Source organism: Lissotriton vulgaris, chromosome 6 (assembly GCF_964263255.1).
Source record: "Lissotriton vulgaris chromosome 6, aLisVul1.2, whole genome shotgun sequence".
Classification (NCBI taxonomy): Eukaryota; Metazoa; Chordata; class Amphibia; order Caudata; family Salamandridae; genus Lissotriton; species Lissotriton vulgaris.
The window spans coordinates 483,071,684-483,092,661 of record NC_141694.1 but is presented as its reverse complement, the minus strand read 5'-3'; the positions used below and the strand labels follow the sequence as shown (position 1 = coordinate 483,092,661).

The window sequence follows — 20,978 nt, the reverse complement described above, 5'->3', positions numbered from 1 at the left end:
TGGATATTGTGGATGTACAAGCTGTCTGTTCTGAATAAACTGGTTTCTACTGGTAACTGGTCTACTGGATTACTTCATATGGCACCCTTTTGTAACCTGCACACGTCACTTTTCTCTTGTATCCCACTGTATGCTACCGCTCACTTTTTTGTTTGCTTTAGATACTTGCACAAATGCCACCATTGCCTACGTAACGTTTGTTCTTGTGCTGGAGTGTCTGCCATTTATTGCAGTATTATACCTCTACTTGTACTTTGTACGCTTTTGTAACCTGCACACATATCACTTTTTCCTCATGTAATGTACCGATTGCTACCTCATATTTTGGTTGCTCACTATTGTCACTTTTGATTCATGTAACTTAACGTTTACTTTTGTAATTTGTTCACTTGTAATTTTTCTCCTCATGTATCATTGCTGTTCCTATTGTGAAGCGCTCTGACACCTTCGGGTAAAGTCTGCGCTATAGAAAATCGCATAAATAAATAAAATAAATAAAAATGAGTCTCCTGCCGCTGAGACCACTGGCTCACTCATTAATCTTTAAACAATAAGGCGTTATCAAAAGATTAGGTAGAGGTTTTACCCAGCATGTATCTTTCCCAGCTACTCCTAGGCCAAACCTCATCCTACGTCTCCCTGACCCTACCACTCCAAAACCATAACTCTCCTGCATCTTCCCCTTCCTCTGTCTCCCTGCCTTTCTATACAGCGCCCAAACTGCATCTCTTCCAGTTTTCACCTCTCTCTTTCTGCTTCTCTTCTTGCCTGTACCCCTCCTTGACCATGCAGTCCCTCTCCCTACCTCTCCATGCCCTCATACCTCAAGACCTGTACCCAGCACACCTCTCAGCCCATAACTTTCCAAGCCCCTTCTGTTCTTTAGAGCCCTAATCCTTTACAGACCACACTTCTCCTAGATAACACCTCTTCAAACCATACTATTCCTAGCCTGAACCTTTTCCTCTGCACACTTATCTGATTTTCCCCCTTTGTCTGCATCTCTACCTGTCTGCATCTCTCCAGAAGGTAGAGCTCACATGTTATTTTAACATGTTTTCTAGAGCTGCTTTTGGTTCCTTGTCCAGAACTAGTCATTTACAGGCAACCCACTTTGGACCATGTAAAATAAATCCATCTATTTCTTTTCCCAGATGTGGTATTACTGCAACCGGTTATTTTACACCATGGCTATTACTGTATATTGTTTATACATTTAATACATGAATTGTTAATAACTTATTTTTACAAATAAAACAACAGCTCAAGTCATACATTAGAGTTACACTTTAATGCGCTGGAGAGTGCGGGGGCGCAGCAATATTGACTGCATTTCTTCGCCAACCGGGGGTGAGGGCGGCACGGCCTACTTCGTATTGGAGGCCCGATCAGCGGGATTGTGAATCGGAGCCTGCTGCCTCTGCTGCGCATCGGGCCCTGAGGCCTCGACTTTCCAGGGAAGTCCCAGCTAAGCCCTCCGCACCAAAACCAGGAACCTGTGGCGACCTACCACCTGACACCTGTGTGCACCCAGTGAGTTGGGACGGGGGCCCAGAGGGTCAGGCCTATCCCGGAGGCCTCCTCATAGGTCCAGACTTTCACCCTCCATGGTACGTCTCCTGTCTGGGAGTGTCCTGGTCGCCTCCTCCTTGCTCCCCCCTGAGGCTCCTCATGCCAAAAAAACACCACCACACTTGGGCACCGCGTATTGTCAGGTGTACAATCACATCAATTGAAGGGGCCACTATCGAAGGAAGTGATGAGGTGTGGGGATCCCAAACAACGGAGGCTGACTTTTGACAAACCGGCCCACTCGGGCAGCACATCCCACTCGCTAGATCGTGGGAGCACCTCGAGTGCGACGGACTGTCAATCGACGGGGAGGGGACGTCTGCCATCTAGGCAGAGCTCCGTGCGGGGTTCCGTGGCCTTGATGATTGGCTGGACACCCTAACCTCCAGGCTGGACAGAAGGGGGGAAGGCATCGACGGCCACCATAGCCGGCTCGGAGAGGCTGAGCAGCGAATATCTGACCATGAAGACCAAAACAGAGACATGGCGCGTAGACTGGAGAGCGCAGAGCACCTCTTGAAATCCGTTGCCATCAAAAATGAAGATTTAGAGGCCCGGTCCCGAAGAAACAACGTACGTATAGTGGGACTAGCGGAGACCACCACCAAGTACACAGAGGCAAAATAACAACTCCGTGCCCTGGATTTGAAGTACGCAATGCTCTATCCTGCACAGCTCTGGGTGCTGGTAGATGGTAAGCCTTGTTTCTTTGAAAACGCCCCACACGTCTTTGCCTTCTGCAAACAGCGTGTGGCTGAGTCCAATCGCAGTCCTGCCCGATCTTCGCAGCACTCCTTTCAGGACAATACCTTGGCCCCCAGTGCCAAACTCTTCACGTCTGACAGACTCTGATGCTTGTGGAAATGGTTTCCTGATCCCGTCCTGGCCACTGGCCTTAGGTAACTCTGCCCTATATTAGCCACTCTCTTACCCTTTCACACGGGTGTTTCATGCTCCCATTGACTCAAATGTTTTCCTTTGTCTGGCCATACTATGAATACTTTGATTAGAGTGGTGTATTGCACCTATGGTTGATCACACGCATGTTTGATTACTGGTGGACTCACTATTCAGTCAACGGTTCGAGATCCCAGTGTAAGAGCCGTTACTGCTATCTTTTCCGAACTTGGTGTTACAATATTTTTTTTCAGTGATGTGGGCACCGGCTGTCCAAAGCATTGCCTCCCCCGCCCCCCTCGATAACTCCGCATAAGTTTATTATAGGGTTTGTCGTTGTTGTGATGTTGTGGGTTTTTGGGGGGAGGGATCTGATTGTCGGGGCCCCTGGGCTCAGGTGTGGGTGGTGGGTGGGAACAAGGAGGCGGTGGGTTTTGTGGGGTTCTTTGTGTCCTTGTGTACTTGTTCAATGTGTTTTTCTTTTCTCCATTTGGTGATATTATTCGGTGGGTTCCGCACTCCCCTTGCTACTGTGCGCTTGTTGATGTGAACACTCGGTTTATCTCTCTCTAAGCCATGGCGGTAGCTCCATCAGTGAATGTTAGCCTGCTCACGTGGAATGTTAGGGGGCTCAATAACCCGAGAAAATACAAACTGGTGCTAGCATATCTGAAACGTCACGAAGTAACGATCGCCTTCTTACAGGAGACCAATCTCCCACCTCAAGGCTCCCCTCCCTTCGCCTCCTCCTGGGGTTCCAATAGATTTTTTTCCAGTTTCAGTACTTATTCAGGGGGGTCTGCACGTTAATACATAGCTCCCTTCCTTTCACCCTACTGCATAAGGCGGAAGACCCTTACTGGCACTATCTGTTAGTTAAAGGTACACTTCTGGGTCAAATGATATTACTTTTAAATGTTTATGCGCTGAACACTGGCCACCCGGACTTCATTACTCTACAAGCCCTTCTCAGTAGGCATGATTACGACGTCCTTTTCTGGGTGGGGACCTCAACCTTTGGCTCAATATCGCTCTTGATTCTTCCAACCCACAAGCTATACCGAAGGTTTGTTCCCTTACGGTGCTTAACGACCGAATTTGCTCCTTGGAGCTAAGGGACACTTGGCGACGGCTTCACCCATCGGCCCCTGGCTATACTTTTCACTCAACACACACGCATATTGACTAAATTTTCGCCACAGAGGCGGGTTGTCGTTGGTTTGGGGGGTGGACGTACTACCTCGCACTCTATCCGATCACTCCCCCCTTATACTACGTCTGGTAATCCCACACTTAGCTGGGTGGGAGCGACGGTGGTCTTTCCCGTCCTCGGCTCTTCTTGATGAGGTATTCCGTGCAGAGGTTCAGGAGGCCATAACGGAGTACTTTTTTCTAAACACCGGATCGGTGACACACTACTCCACCTTCTGGGACACCTTTAAGGCATTCATACGGGGAGTTATCTCCAAATAGGCCAAGGTGTTGCGATCGATCCGTGGCAGCCTCCACCTTGGTGGAGGCTGAATTAGCCCTTCTGGATGAGTCATACCCCGACCCGTTAGTGCAAACCAAGCGTAATGCACTACTATTAGACTTCAAAGATCACGATGACAGAGAGGCAAATCTTTTCAGCAAATATCACTTGGCGAGGCGATCCGGCGAAGATGAACGCCCTGGTAGGACACTGGCCCGTCTGGTAAGCCCCCAAAGGGGCTGGGCATATCACATCCATTGACCGTGAGGATGAGACCACTGCCACGTCGGACTTGGATATTGTGGCGGAACTAGTGGCCTACTATCGCTCTCATTATTCCACCACACTACCTGGCAATTTTTCGCAGCACCCGTCATATTTGGCTGAAGCAGCCATGGTCTGGTTGACCAAGGGCCAGGCTGACTTTCTAGAGCATCCCTTCAAAGTCGATGAAATCTCGCAGGCCATTGACGAACTCACAGGCTAGAAGGCACAGGCCTTGACGGCCTCACTGGAGTATTCTACAAAGCTTCTAAAGAAAGTCTGGCGCCTCAACTCTTGGAGGTGTTTGCTGAGGCGTTAGAGTCGGGCACACCATGCACGAGGCGGCCATCTCCCTGTTACTTAAACCTGGAAAGAACCCTACACAATGTTCGTCCTACCGTCCGATATCCCGCATAAATTTTGACAACACGATTCTGGACAGAACGCTCTCCTCGCGTCTTTCGTTGTTAATGGATCAAATTTTGTCTACGGTACAGTCTGGGTTTATACCACATCGATCTGCCGCTCTCAATCTTCACACAGTATTATCGGTCAATAACCGTATTGAGCACACCACGCCTGCTACAGTTGTGGTACTAGACGCAGAAAAGGCCTTTGATTCCCTCGAATGGCCTTTCCTTATGGCAACGCTTCGTAAACTTGGCCTCCCTTTCAATTCCATAGCCCTAATTGCCATTCTGTATTCATCCCCTACAGCCCGCCTACGGGTCAACGGGTCCTTATCTCCTCCCATCCCCATCACCCGTGGAACAGGTCAGGGGTGCCCATTGTCCCCGCTCTTGTTCATTATCGCAATGGACCCCTGGTCCTTCACCTCCAGGAAAAGCACCTGATCCGTGGCCTGCAAATCCCTGCCGGTCCGCTCTTGATGTCCATGTATGCGGAAGACGTCTTGCTTTTCATACGCCAGCCGCAAACCAATCTCCAGCCGCTAATTGACGAAACTGAACGCTTTGGTTCCGTTTCCGGTCTTAAGATCAACTGGGGGAAATCGGTGTTGTTACCCATTACGGTCGCAGTAGCAGTAGACGGGGCGGAGTACCTTCTGTGACTCGACTGAGAGACCACTAAATACCTGCTGTAGACGTTCCCAGACAGGTGTTAGATGATCGGTGAATGGTAAGGGTGTCATTGTTTGGAGGAGATCTTTGCAGTACGGGTATTGTTTCCTCGTCCACGGCCTCTCAAATGATTTCCCTATAATTATCCCTGTAGAAGGTTTTTAAAGGTTGATGTTTGCCTGTGTTGTTTAAATTGTGACCCAGAGGTGTCTGTTGATAAAGCCTTTGAACCTTGTTTAAAATTGGGGCGATGAAAGGACCCACAAAATGAGGTTGACTGAAGGGCACCCATAGATTTTGCGACATCTTCGTCCTTTAAAAAAATTTTTTTAAAGCTGCATTCAAAAAGTGGTCCAAAAAGGTTTTCCTTATCAAAGGGTAGACTAAGGAAAGCCTAGTGAACTTCAGTTTTAAACCCCGAGACACGGAGCCAAGCATGTCTGCGCAAATTTATGCTTATGTTAATGACTCTTGCTGCTGTGTCAGCAGAATCTAAAGCACATTTAATGGAATTAATTGTTTGTAATGAGTTTGCCCTTATTAACTAGTTCATACCCCGCTTCTTATGTTCCTCTGGGAGATGTTGGAGGAGCCTATCCATCTCGTCCCAGTCTGCTCTGTCATACAGGGCTAATAAGGCTGGGTTGTAAGCTATTCTCCAGTGATTAGCTGATTGTACGGCTAACAATTTACCAAATGCATTCATTAATTTTGGTTCTTTGCCTGGGGAGGTGCATCACTCATTATCTGGGAGTTTGCCCTTTTCCTTGCATTAGCCACAACTAATGAGTCGCGTGTTAACTGACCATTGATGTATATGGGGTCAAATGGTGCTGCATTGTACTGTTTGTCTATTCTTAAAGTTCTAATTCTTGCCCTTCCAAGATCTTTGAAAACGTCATCAGTGGAGTGTAAAACTCCCTTAAGCACGGATAAATATTGTGAGCCCCTTTGTGCAGAAGTGAGGGTCTCAAAAAGGAAGTTGTCTTCTAGGGGGTCTTTATGTAAGGGCACTTGGTAGTATGCTGTAGCTCTATCTATTAAATCCTGATAAGCTGCAGCATCTTCTGGTGGGGTTGGAGGTGCTGGGTAGAGGCCAAGGTCTGTATCCCCTTGTGGGTCTATATCATAGGCATTCCACAGGTCTTTTGGTTCAAGTTTTTTCTACCATGTTGTCCTGGTCATCCCAAATGGGTGAATGTGTATGTGGTGTAGAGTTGTCCTCCTCCGACTGTTGTGGAAAACGAGGTGGAGGAGTGGAAGTATGAGATAGAGGAGTGGAAGTATGAGATAGTGAAGTGGGAGAGGTAGGTATAGACACATGTAAAGGGCTTGTGGCTATGTCATTTTTACTCGACTTTATAGGCAGAATAGGAGCATTTATTGTTTTTATCGAACAACAGGCGTTTCTAAGATGGTGGAGATGTTGCCGATTGTAGGACAATCTTCTTTGTTTCTGGCTGACTTTGCAAAGTTTTTTGCCTCAGATTGAGCCGTTCTTGCATTGTTTCAAGAATTGGTTCTGGTGTTTTTTCTCAGCCCAGATTTTTAACATTTTGGTACCGATGCCTGCTTTGCTTTTGGAGCCAGAGTGGTCAGAGCCAAAGAGCTGAGGGATTTGACTTTTGAACACGAGTGCATGGTTCGCGAGTAGGCTCTGTTGCAGATTTTAAGGTGGAGGCCCCTGCAGCAGGCTGATGTTTAGGTGCCGAGCCAGAGGGCAGGGCCTCTGAATCGGTGTGCGCCATGCCTTTTATGCAGTGGCAGACCGTGAGCAATTTTATAGGTTGGAGACGATTTTTGGGTCTTCGGATCGGGGGAATAAGTAGTCACGGTCCGATGATCTTCAGATAGCTGCATGTGAACTGGATCTTGTTCAGTGTCTGACTGGGAATTAGAGTCCTATATGGAAACAGACTCCACCACTGCTGCTGAGGCCTCTTCTTAATCCTCTTCTGATTGGCCAAAGATATCAGGCGTGTAGTCTCTGTCCTGCATTTCTAGATGCTAGGCACGTCAGCCCTAAAGTGTCTTTTTAGACCGAAAGGACCTGCAGGCCTCACAGGTGTCTTCTCAATGGTCAGATGGGAGGCATAAGTTGCAGACTGAGTGCTGATCGGTATGGGGGCATTTGCAATGGCAGTTGGGACAAAAAACTGAACTGAGTGCATTCCATCAGCAGCTCATCTTCGAGTAGAGATGAATGTTGCGAAAAAAGAGGCAGTCGGTGTGGCCCGTAGGCCACCATGAGAAGTCAAGAGATTCAACGCTAGAGATTGTTTCCATGCTCGAGATGGAATAAGATGTACACGATCAAGACAATACTGTAAAAGTGAAGGAACTAACTGTGAACCGAAGGGAACCGCAGACGATTCCGAACCTGAGTGCGAGAGAGTATATCCGAACCTGTCTGCAGAAAAAACAATCTAACAATATGCTGATGCCCATGCGCAGTATCACCAAGAGGAAGAGACACGTCCTAGTGACTCAAAAACATTTTTTTTCAAAGAAAAACAATTTAAACATCAGAGCCTAATACTAGATGGCATACTTATGCACAGCATGTGTATCTGCAGCCACATATGCCTCGAACATAAAGTTACATAAATTTAAAGGTGGTGCGTACATTATACATTTAATGTACGACTACAACTGAAGAATTTCTAATGGTTGTGTATTTTAGGTTTGGTTTATATAAAATTAATAAATACAGTTTTCCTAACTATAATTAAAGCTTAGTCTTTTGTTGTTTCATTGAGTTTCAATGTTTATTTTTAATTAAACAAACTTCTGAAATCTTAGAGTTTATTGTTGTTGAGTGGAGTCTTAAGTGGAGTGTGTAGTATAGTGCAATGGAGTATAGTGTTGTAAAGTGTACTGTCATACAGAATAGTGCTGTGGAGTTGAGTAGAATGTGGTACAATAGAGTGGAATAGCATACAAGGGAGTGGTGTGGAGTGGTGTGGAGTGTTGTAGAGTGTGGTGCAGTGGAGTGGCATAGAGTGGAATAGTGTAGAGCACAGTGTCATACAATGGAACAGCGTAGAGTAGAGTGGTAGTGAAATAGCAAACAATGGAGTAGTGAGGGTGCAGTGACTAAGAGAAGAGGGCGAGTAGTGGAGTGAGGTGCAGTTTAGTTTAGCTTTAAGGTCTAGAAGCATTGGGTGGACAATAGAGGCCTTTATCTGGAGCCCACTTCTGCTGCAGATGCTACTGACTGTGAGAAGCAGGCAGGACGGTGGTGCAGAGGGCTAATATCTAAGCGAAAATTGTCATTGATGTGGTGGGATTTGAAGTGATGCTTGAGATGCAGTATACAACTGTGCTGCAGGGGTATTTTACTGTTTCTGTATTATTCCTTCCTTATTTTTGAAGAAAAGTATATTAAATGTGAAAGCATAATTTTTGTATTTCAACTGTAGCAGATGGCTTCTGGGTTACAGAGCCATGCACTGTATTTTCCATTTGACGCAATAAAATATGTGTTAAAAAAACAAATATAAAGCGCATTTTCTTCACCTTCATAAGACAATCGTTTAATTGGGGAATAAGCAGACTCTGCTCCTTTCGGCTTATGCGGCAACGACCTCCAGAGCTCTTGCAAAGAATAACGATGCAGATGGCAAACCGGAAGTACAGACTGAAACCAAAAAGTACGTCCCTGTCTCTAGAAAGGACAGAAATGTCCCAAGGCGTTACTGGGGGGAGTGTCAAGAACAATATTTTTTTTTAAACATAAAACCAGTAACGCCCATCTCGAAATTCCACAACCATTTTACTGTGGCGAATCAATACTGTAACAATTGTTCTAAAGATTAAAGCACTATACAATGTTAAAATAATCAATCCAGTCGTAATTCATCCAGATTCCAAAGAATATTAGACTTGCTTAAAATGATAATGACTTATAGATAAAACTGAAATTTGTAATGGAAACGTCTTCAACAGGTTTGGTTCCCCAAGCAATGCATACATGTGTTTTAAGCTAAAGGGGCTATCATTTTATTTTTCATTTAAAGGGGGTCTGGATGGGCTCTCTACAGCTGACTCACTCTCCTTCACTGATTAAAGAATTTCATGATAAAGAGAAGATGAAGAAGGAGTGTACAGCATTCACCAACAAAACTAGTTTTGCGGAGTAAGGCATTTCATTGATAAGTGTGGACATGTTTCTTGACACTAGGTGCATAGGTGAATTAAAGTCTGTATATTGGAAATGTTTTTGTGGACTCTTCAGCATGCCAAGACGGATTCCATGATAAGTTCACAAATTGAGAAGCGAGTTAAGTGATTTTGAAAATTTGTAACAAGGAACCTCTGTAACCTCAAGTATATACTTGTGGCACAGTTAAACATTCTGCTAACATAATATAACATATATTTGAACACCCTTAATATAAGAATACAATAATGCTGATCAAAATGGTCGAAATCAATATTATAGAAGAGCAAATAGATTACACTCTTACATCTGCTGATAATTGCTTTGAGTAGGCATTACCAAAGACCACACTTTCAAGTGTAGGAATCACGGAGTCCTTGTTCTGGGCTGGTGCATTTCTATTCAGCCAGGTGTTTTTCATTGGGCGCGGAAAGCTAAACAAAAATGAAGGAAAAAAAAAATCACACTTTTTATGAATGGTAAGTATCATATATTCAAATAATAACTCTGTGAGGAAACAAAATATATATATTTATTTTGTATTGCTATATATTACATAAAAGTAATTTGATAATGTGTTGTAATATGAATGTGAGTTTCACTGATAAGAGTGTAACACTTTTAATTTGCCTCAGTGGAATCATCATAAAACACAAACAAAAAAAGTGGTGGTTATAGTTGTATCTGCATATGCCAGATACATCACCTCCAGATGAATAATTCAAATTTGCACAATGAGAACAACATACTTGAAAGCCAAGTGATAGTGATGGAGCAAGGATTCGCACGTAAAGCGACTTGCTCGCACTCATGAACCTCGCCTAACGTATAATCATATTAACCCCACTGTCCGTCATTTATTTAGCATTTTCCCCAACACGCGGGTGTCCCCGAGAGGCTTGCCTGTGTGTCTTTTCATCCTCACAATGCTTGCACTAAGGAAATGGCTGCTTTGCAGAAATCCAGTCTGCGCATGCGTCGGTCATACCCATGTGATGTGACGCACTCGCATTTTGGAGGGATTGTATTGCTCATGCGCACTGATGCAAAAATGGCCGCTTGTCTCTCACCACGCTCTCTGCTTGCTACCGCCGCTTTCGCCTATCTGTCTTTTCGCACTAAACTTTAATACTATAGATGTTATAAAATAAGGGGTGTGTTAAAATCTATCACGGTATACAGTGTGATCTTTTTTATGTATGATTCTAATTTGTTCTCGCTTACTTTTCATGTATCGCGTCTCTGGGGGCCGGGGAGTGCATGAGCTACGCCATGATGAAGCTCTACTGAACCTTGCCACGTGATATGGGGAAAACCCCTCTGCGCAGAAGCTGAAATCAGCCAGCTGGCTCCTGAAGCCCAATGCGCCTGGGAACACACCTCGAAGACGCGACGTTTCACCTTGACTATGCAACAGTGTATCTGTAACATGCTTTCGCTCATTGTCTTCTGTATTCCTATGCCTGGGAACGTGAACCCAAGGGGCGAGTATGCAAAATTCATTATTAATGATGGGAACACTGAATTCTAGGAGGTGACAATGACTAAGTCACCTCTCCTGACCAATCACAATGTTGGAAATTGTCACTTGCAACATTAGTGGGTGGTCTAAGGGTCCCCAAACCGTATAATTGTCCTAGTGTAGCATAGAGAATTTGTCCGACTTGTCCGAGTAGCAGACCTGTCACTGACCCTACGAACTCTATAGGTGCTTAAACTAGAGTGCTGCGGAGCACTCTGTCCATACTTTTCCACAAGTCCCTAGGGGTGGAAAATAGTCCCAGGTGCTGGCGAAGCACTTTGCTGGGGAAAATTCGAAAACCCAATCGGGGTTACTGGCGGATTACTTGCAGAGGGGTAACGCAGGCGTTGCATCCGAAGCTGTGGGTGTTGGTCGTACCTTGGTGAGCCCAGCCCTGACCCAAACCTGAGGGGTATCCTGTCCTGACTGTCCGTGAGCTGTACCTGCTCGCATTCTGGTATTCCATTTCTTGAGGGTCCTTGTCCCCGTCCTCCTGTACTGACCCGTGGCCAGGGTTAGTCCTCATTCTTATCTAGGTAATTATAATCTGTGGGTTTACAACTTCCTACTCTCTCTCTCTCTCCTCCTCTTAATAAAGCACTCTTGCCTGTGATATTGCTCTGTCACCTTCGAATGCGCAATATATGCAATTGTTTACTTAGAATTGCTCCACTTCTCTCCCCACCTGTAGGGTATTATCGAATTGTCGTATTATATCAGTGTGTTCCATTTTTTCCCTTCCCTTTAGCATGATTGCAGTGAATTTAGTAAGAATAGCCTAAGTAGTTTTAGTTTGATATACGTTCTAGATCCTGTCCCAGTCTCTTGCCCTAGTATAAATTTCAGTGAATAGTTTTGGTTTAGTGTGCCTTACCCCAGAGTGTTCTCACCTACTCTAATGGTCCTCGCCCTAATCCATAGTTATATTGTGGCTTTGGTTCTTTTGATTGATGTGTTACTTTGTATTTGGCTTATCATTCTGGCATATTCATTCTGAAATCTTTTTATAAATCTTGAAAACTTATCAGGTGTCTTTGGTCATTTTACCCTATAAAGTGTGGATAAATGTACTTGGTATATGAAAAGTTTTTACTCCCTTTAGGAATCTTGTTACCTATCCACTGCTAGCTCCTGATCCGTCAGGAGTAATGTGCCTGTGGTAAGTCAGGTACATGAATAGTAAGTGGTGAAGAGTCACCCCCCGAATTACTCATAGTGGTGTGCAAGAAATCACCCGGTTCACGCAAAACTCAGTCCTCCTACTCACGCCAGGGCCCAGTGCGTGGGGAAAATTGGTAAATTTGTGACCCAGGTGACCTGCGCGCTCTATCAGTAATTTTCTGGTAGCATAGCGATGGTTAGGACTAGTTAAGATAGGTAGACAGGATAGTTGATAAACAAACCGTGAAGATAAAATGTGCTGCTGATTTTTCTATTGCATTGATTCAAATATTTTGCAATGTTTTAAGGATTTATATGTCTATGTATATGATTTTGCATTGCTGCTATAAGTGTTATATGTCGTATTAACAAAGAACTGTTTGTAAGCGTTCAGTGTAGTCTGAATCCCCGGGGAAATATATAGCTAACGGTGAGTAGAATCCGGTTAGCTGGAAAGGTCACTTGTCTAGAGTCATTAGTGCAGGGTTAGGAATACCTGGAAGCACTAATTAGGATCTTTTTGCATCTGTATAATTGTTAGCCACGAGTCCTTTGTATAAAACTTCCCTTGTGATATCACCTAGAAAGGGTCACATGTGGGAGGAGTAATAGGGTCTCCGAGGCTTGACTGGTAAGTAAAATAGTCCGCTGGTGAAATCCTGGCTCAGTACATATCCCAGACAGAAGTGGATGAGTCAGAAGAATAACGGGGTCTATATTACTCGTGTGAGAGGTTAGGCAAAGAAGTCTATCCGGAGTGAATGAAAAGTAGACAGAAGTGGTTTACTTGTAGTGAAAGAAAATTTTTCTTTCTATTTAGGACGCTCAGACACAGTGGCAAACGTTGTGTGTTAGTAACTAAGATTTGCACCTGCACTTTAGGAAAAGTTAAAAGTTTCCGTTACCTTGTGAAGGAGGGAGTCAGTCGGAAGGCTGCTCTGACGTCACTCCGTGCCGCGCTGGTATTGGTCAGGACAGCGGGTGTGTAGTGAAGCTGAATTTGTAAGGGAGGGGTGAGTGCCGGAGCGTGAGACCTGGTCTCGCGAAAGGCCGCGCACCCATTGGATAAGGATTTTTTGTATTCGCAGTGTTGATTGGTTTCTACAAAATAAGAGTCGCGCTAGCATTGGAAGTACAAAAGTAAACAAAATTAATCAGGCCGAGTTAGAAGCGAGCCTGGAAAGGCATATGTGGTATCCTGAGTTCTTACCTAATCCACAAAACTCAGACTTCTATAAGGAACAGATTATACGAGGTAGACCGCACATGATGTATGGAATAAAAAGAAAAATGTCATTTGCCGACAAGGTAAAGAATTTTTTTAAAACAGACAAGCCCATTAGAACGAGGGAGGGTGTGATCATTCCTCCACCGAATACTCCTGCTTCCTTCATGATGTTTGAAAAAGGGTATCATACCTGTGTATGGCTAGAGAATTGGGCAAAGTACACTGCAGATGACGGAGTCCTAGCATTTCCTATTGATGGTACGTTTAATGGCAGAATCCTGTTTAACTTAAGGACCCGCATGAATGAATTACATCCCAGACCCAGATTAACCCAATACGAAGCCCTAGAAGAATGGGAAATTGAGGCATTGGAAAGAGATAGACCCCGGATGGACAAAGGAGTGAGTAAATGGTATCCAAGGGTCCATAGAGAAACCAAAGAGCAGAAAATGAAACATTGGAGACAAAGCATGATGGTGGAGGGGTTGTTTCCAATGATGGGGGTATTAGAACAAGGGAAAGGAAAAAGTAAAAAAAAAACTCATCACTCAATGCCCGTAGGGGACTCAGAAGATGAGCACCTAGAAGATTTATTGATGAAAAACCCACCTCCCTATGTAGCAGAGTCAGAGCCTTTAAGTTCACCAAACCCGTTTGCCAAATATCCCAGATGTCGGAGGGATAGCGAGACAGATGGAACGGGTACGGATAGTAAAACCAGTGAAGGGAATGGGTTTTGCAGACCTAAATCCACGGTCCCGAATTATCAGCCATTTGGAGAAGGCCCACCTCGACTGGTTACTCCAACTGCCCCAAGTATTTACCCTCCCTTGGTACCCCAAGTATTGCATGACAATTCCGCAGGAAAGGCTTTACGAGAACAAGAGAAGGAAGCCCTGGCTAGGCAGCGAGATGATTTAGTCCGGACCATAGCCCAGATACATCCCCATCCAGATTCCTTGACTATCCCAGTAACCATTGGGCCCGCTATTCCTCTTTATAGGGATAACCTGGCTAGTCCTCGTCCTCCTGTCATCTCCCCCATAATGCCAACTCCTAGTATCCCACCCCCGAGAAGAGAAGTACTCATAGATGATGATCAAGAAAGTGAGTGCGAATCAGTGGTCCTGATGGATATGCCCATTAGGGAACCTAGAACTAGCATGCCGGGGATAAGAGGTCAGAGTAGGGCAAAAGAGGTTCTGATTGAAAGTACGTCTGGGGTTAGGAGTGCCACAGTAGTATCCCCAGAAGAATTAGACAGATGGACCAAAGAGTTGGAGAAAGAGACCACTCCCCAATCCAGACCATTAGAGATCTATAAACTAAGGATAGAAATAGAAGAGATGATGGCTGGAAATGTAGGATTAGACCGCTTAAACTCCTTCAGCGAAGAAGAGTTACTGTTCATCAGTAAAAACCTTACCCGGAACGCTAGATTGCTCCATGAGAGATTAATGGACACAGCCACAGAAATGGGGATCGATGTCAGTCGCTCCAAAATCCTTCAGAAACCCTACAGAGTAGATTTTTCGGATAAAGACTTAGAAAGCTTGAATGTGGTAGGAAAACAGATCCAGATAAAAGAATTATTAAAACTCTTACAGAAATGGGGGGATGTAGGGAAATGGAGAACCCGGTGGGCAAAGAAAAAGGAAGACAGCAGGGCAAAATCCCAAGCTTCAGAATATGTACTAAAAGAAGTAACTCCCGCAGAAAAATTGCGTCCCATGAGAGAGGTCCCGGGGGGAAAATATGTCCATGTCCCTTGGTCCCGACAGGATATTGTGTCATTTACTAATGACTTCCCGAAATTACGAGAAAAACCAGTTGATTGGTACAGACAGGTCGAACGCTTCATAAAAGTTCAGAAATGTCTTCTGAAAGACCTGGATGGGTTTTTCGACATTGTGGTGCCTGTAGATTTATGGACCGAGTGCAAAATAGAGATTGATTGGCCCAGTGAGGAATATGCAAGGGACGACAAAACCGGAGCTCCCTCACCTGAAGTAATGAGGAAGTATGATCAAGTCATACAGTACCTCAAGAAAAAGGTGCCCGCAAAGGTGACAGATTGGACCAGGATAGATAGAACCACCCAAGAACGCGATGAAACTGTCCACTCCTTTTATGAAAGGTTACTGCAAGTGTTCAAAACTTACAGTGGAATCGATAATGTGGACATGAAGGACATGACCCATTTCAGTTACAGATTCGTGCTAGGATTAAGGCCTGAAATATCACAATGGATTCGAGACAATAAAATCAGTTGGCAGGGAAAGCCCATAGATGATGTTCTAAAATACGCCAAGTACTGTGAAGATGAAATAGAGAATAAAAAGAAAGCCCTCAAGGAGAAAGTGATGTGGGCACAAGTGAAATTGGCTGAACAGCAAGAAAAACAGTTAAGTAAATTGAATTCTAATAATAATGCACAGAATACGAACGCTGGGGGAGGTGGGAAGCCCCGGGTAAAAATGAGTCGGGAAGAGGCTATGAAGAAATTCCCCTGCCACGGGTGTGGCCAGATAGGGCATTGGAGAGACGAGTGTCCACACCTGCAGGCCGGTAATGCCCCTATAAATGGTTTAAATCCACAGGTGCAGAAAGAGGGGACGAAAAGGAACCAACAACAGGTAAAGCTACCTCCAGTACCTCGCGCTCCTAGACAGAATTATAAGAATCAGGGTCAGCAGAATGAAAGGGCGGAAATATGGGAAGGAGAGAATGAGAGAAATGCAGCAATTCCGCAGTACTTGTTGAACGATACGTTCCTCTATGATGAACAAGATTGACGGGGCCTGAGAGGGGAGGACAAGGAGTGCGTACTTGGTGCCTCCTTACCGGTAGACCAGACTGGACCATATATTGAAGGAAAGGTTGAAGGAAAAGACGTCACCTTTCTGTTGGACACTGGTGCTACCCGGTCCACTGTGAGAACAGTGGATGTTCCTAACCTACCCCTCTCGGGAGAAGCAATCCAAGTAGTGGGTGTCTCCAATCAAATAATAAGTACTCCAGTAACTGAGCCTATGGAAATCTCCATAGGAAACTTTAAAGAAATGCACAGATTTGTGGTCTGTGATTCCAGTCCTGTGAACCTGTTAGGACGCGATTTGTTGTGCAAAATGAACTGCACCATCTTTTGCTCACCAAAGGGCGTCGAAATTCAGACCCCCGATGAAGATGGTTTGTACAAACTGATGTTAGTAAGACCTGACGCTGACATTAAACCCTTGTCGGTTAAAGACTTGCCTGAAGAGCTCCAGTTAAGAGTGGTACCAGAAGTGTGGGATTTCACGGGAAAAGATGTAGGCTTAATGGCAAACGTGGACCCAGTTAAAATAGCAATAAAAACAAATGCCGTATACCCCAGAACAAGACAGTACAAAATGAGTGCAGAAGTAAAAGCAGGAGTCGCGATTGAAATTACCAGGTTGCTCGAAGCAGAAATAATAGAGGAAGTAATGAGCAGTCCCTGCAATTCGCCTATCATTGGGATTAAAAAGCCTAGTGGAAAATACCGAGTAGTGCAGGACCTGCGCAAGGTAAACCAAATTGTTGTACCTTGCTGTCCCATCGTGCCCAACCCTGCAGTGATCTTGTATCAGATTCCTTGGAATGCGGAATGGTTCACTGTCATTGACCTGTGCCATGCATTCTTTTCCATTCCATTGCATCCAGAAAGCAAGTTTCTTTTTAGTTTTGAATTTGACAGCCATATCTATGTCTGGAATCGTGTCCCTCAAGGGTACACTGAAAGTCCTTCGATTTTCAACCAGATCCTAAAGAAATGCCTTGAGTCCCTAATACTGCCCGGAGAGTCCGTTTTGGTACAGTACATAGATGACCTTTTAGTGGCATCTAAAACTCAAAATGACTGTGTCACCGACACCATCGCCTTGCTGAATCACCTAGGAAAGGGAGGACATAAAGTATCCCCTGACAAATTACAGTTCTGTAAAAACTCAGTAAAATATCTGGGGCACCAGATAGAGAAAGGGATCCGAAAAGTCACCACAGAAAGGATCAAGATAATTAAAGCAATGGACCTACCCTGAACTCAGAAAGAGGTGAGGATGTTTCTAGGAGTTGTGGGGTACTGCAGGCAGTGGATTGTGGGATTCGCAAATCTAGCCAAACCTTTGATAAGAATGACCAAGAAAGGAGTAGAAGACCAAGTCAGTTGGGACAGTGAAAGCATGTCCGCTTGGGTAACATTGCGAAATTGTCTATGTACCGCTCCTGCCTTGGGTATGCCTGACTATTCCAAGCGCTTTGAACTGTTCTGTGATACCAGAGAAAATTGTGCGCTCTCAGTCCTGACCCAGGAGCATGGACTGGTCAGGCGTCCCGTGGCCTATTTCTCGGCCACTCTAGATCCGGTGGCTGCTGGATTGCCCGGATGCCTGAAAGCAGTAGCTGCTACTTGCATCAGTCTAGAACAGAGTGAGAATATTGTCATGGGACATCCTGTCACCGTATATGTTCCACATTCTGTTGTAATTCTACTAACAAGAACCAAGACCCAGTATCTCACGCTTAGTCGGCTGACTAAGTATGAGAGAATTTTGATTGGTGCTGAGAATGTAACAATTTCTCGGTGCAATGTCTTAAACCCGGCAACACTGTTACCTGTTCCTCTGGATGTAGACACCGAGGATGAAATGGAACATAACTGTATTGATCTAACAGAATTCAGCACTAAGCCCCGTCCTGACATCTGAGAAGTAGCCTTGCTTGATGGGGATCTTACAATGTTTGTGGACGGCTCATGTTTAAGACATGAGAGTGGAGGTCTGTGTGCTGCCTATGCTGTAGTCACATTGACAAACACCATAGAAGCCTCTTATCTATGCGAAGTGAAATCTGCACAGGTAGCAGAGCTCATCGCCTTGACAAGAGCCTGTAGGAGGGGTAAAAACAAAAGAATAACTGTTTATACCGACAGTCAGTACTGTTACGGGGTTGTTCATGACTTCGGCCAACTATGGTTACAAAGAGAATTCATGACTTCCTCAGGTACCCCTATCAGAAACGGAAAGGTGGTACAAGAATTATTGGAAGCTATTCAATTGCCCAAAGAATTGGCTGTGGTCAAGTGTGCGGCTCACAGATCCGGAAATGATGATGTGACAGCCGGGAACAGATACGCTGACCAAATCGCACAGTTTTGTGCCCGACACCAAATGTCCCTCCAAATTGGGTTATGGGGTGGACACAGCTGCCAACTGATGTTGTTTGATAATGTGTCAACGTGGGATGAGTTAAAAGACTTACAACAATCAACAGGCAGGGAAGAAAAAGGTAGATGGAGTGAGAATGGATGCAAAGTGAGGAATGACGGTGTGGTGGTAGACAAAAATGGAGTGCCTGTGCTGCCCGACAGCCTGATAGATCCTATGGTCAGGATGATACATGAACCAACACATATGGGAAGGGACGCCATGTGTCGTGTGTTTGACAAGGTGTTCTACAATTCAAAGTTCAGGAACCAAGCGGAAAGGTTTTGCCAGAGGTGCCTAGTGTGTCAGCAATTCAATGCAGGAAAGAAGACTGTAGTAGAACAAAGTACCATCGGAAAGGCAGTAGGTCCCTTTGTTAGGATGCAGGAAGATTTTATAACAATGCCCAGATGCAAGGGATATAGGTATGTCCTGGTTATAGTGTGCCTGTTTTCCCGGTGGGTGGAGGCTTACCCAGCAAAGAAAAATGATGCCTTGACTGTAGCCAAATTGTTGCTCAGGGAGTTGATACCTAGGTATGGAATTCCTGAGACGATTGAAACAGACCAAGGTGGGCATTTTGCCAACGATGTCCTAGAAGAGCTCTGTAAGGCCTTTAAAATGAAGCAAAGACTGCACTGTGCCTACCATCCCGAGGCGTCTGGGGTGGTTGAACAAATAAATGGCACGATCAAGTCCAGATTGGCGAAGATGTGTGATTCCACCGAAATGAACTGGACAGAAGCTTTGCCCCTTGTGCTGATGAGTCTGAGAAGTATTCCAAATCGAAAAACAGGCCTGAGCCCCCATGAAGTACTAATGGGGAGAGTGATGCGACAACCATGGGTACCTGGACACAAACAGCTAAGCATTACTGATGATTTGGTGCTAGAATACTGCAAGCAACTGGGTGACCAAGTGCGTTCTATCTCCCACCAGATTGGAGAGACAGCTGACGACTGGCCCAAGACTCCAGCACATAAGCTACGACCAGGTGATTGGGTGGTGTTAAAGAAACATACCCGGAAGAGTTGCCTTGGACCAAAGTGGGGAAAGCCAAGACAAGTGATTCTTGTCACCACTACTGCTGTAAAGTGTGCTGGTGTACCGAAGTGGATCCATGCCAGCCACACAAAGCGGGTAACAGGAGAAAACGTGACTGAAGCTGAAGGCAGCACCGCTGAGGAGACTCCCGAAGAGAGTCCGGATCTCGCTGACATCGAACTGCCGAGCACAAGTCGAGACGTTGATTGGTACCCCGCCGACGACCAGGTTCATGATCCAATACGAACCAGGAAATATTCCTACCTAGACAGTGAGTGGGATAGTCCAGGTGAGACAGAACTAGAGGACGACGGTCAGGTCAACGAGACTCACATCACACCTGATCAGGAAATAGGCCAAGTAGGGACAGATCAAGACGTCGACACTCCTCCTGAGACTCTGGAGTCTGGAAAGGGACAGATAGTGGTCAAAGTTGAAGTTCATGCGGAAGAAAGTGAAGAGAACGAAGTGCATGAACCAGAACAGATAGAAATAGATGAACGTGTTCAGGAATCAGAATCCAGTTCACCTGAAAGCAAAGAAAACCTACAAAGCGAACCTGAACAGGGCCAGTTTGAGGACCAGGCAGAAGAAATAGATGAAAGACCTGGAACTAGTCAGACAGGAAGGGAAATAGACTCTGTCAAACACAAAGAAAAAATAAAAAGAGTGCACGAGGAAGGCCAAGTGTCCTCGACCACTGAAAGTCACAGAAGCAAAAGTACACCCAGGTACGTCAAAAGGTTAAGACTCCGAATAAAAACAGTCGAAGAAAAACTGAAAGACCGTAAAAGGGCTGAAAGTGAAAGAAAAGCAGCCCGAGGCAAGTCTCTGAGAAAGAGCGACAGAGTGAAGAAACAGAATAGACTGTATTGAAGCCCCGAATGGACATACCTGGTGCTGGAAGAAATTGATGAGCCCAATCGCAGTGGCAAAAGTGACGAAGAGTCCATTACTGATCGGAGCTCTGACGAAGACCCTCCTTGAGACAAAACCGAGTGAAGCCTTGGTGAAAGGAGACGAAGAGGAGTTGCAAAAGCCACCTGTAAGCTAAAATGTCTGATTCAAGCGTAGCTGGAAGGTCCAGATTTGGGTGTTGTAAAACTTGCTGTAAGATATGCTTGTGTAGTGTAGCTATGTTAATAGTGATGTGGATAGGACTAACAGTTTTTATTCCTTTTATGATAAGTAAAGATCCTAACTTGTCCCCTACTGAATCTGAAATGTTAGACACAGACATTGTACAGACTGCAGAAACACCACGAAGCTTAGAACGACGTGACAACTCAGTTAGTTTGAAACACACACGACCAAAATTAGAAGCATCAGATGAGGGCGGACTGCACT

General features: G+C 45.1%; 1 protein-coding gene across 2 annotated transcripts in view; it reads right to left on the bottom strand.

The window, feature by feature from the left end:
- FAM135A (family with sequence similarity 135 member A) overlaps nt 1-20,978 on the bottom strand; it is a 1,101,526-nt gene that overhangs the window by 619,044 nt on the left and 461,504 nt on the right. For both annotated transcript variants that reach the window (XM_086926467.1, XM_086926468.1), the window contains exon 8: nt 9,759-9,885. In XM_086926467.1, coding sequence (XP_086782593.1) covers nt 9,759-9,885 — 127 coding nt within the window. The remainder of the gene's footprint in view (nt 1-9,758; nt 9,886-20,978) is intronic.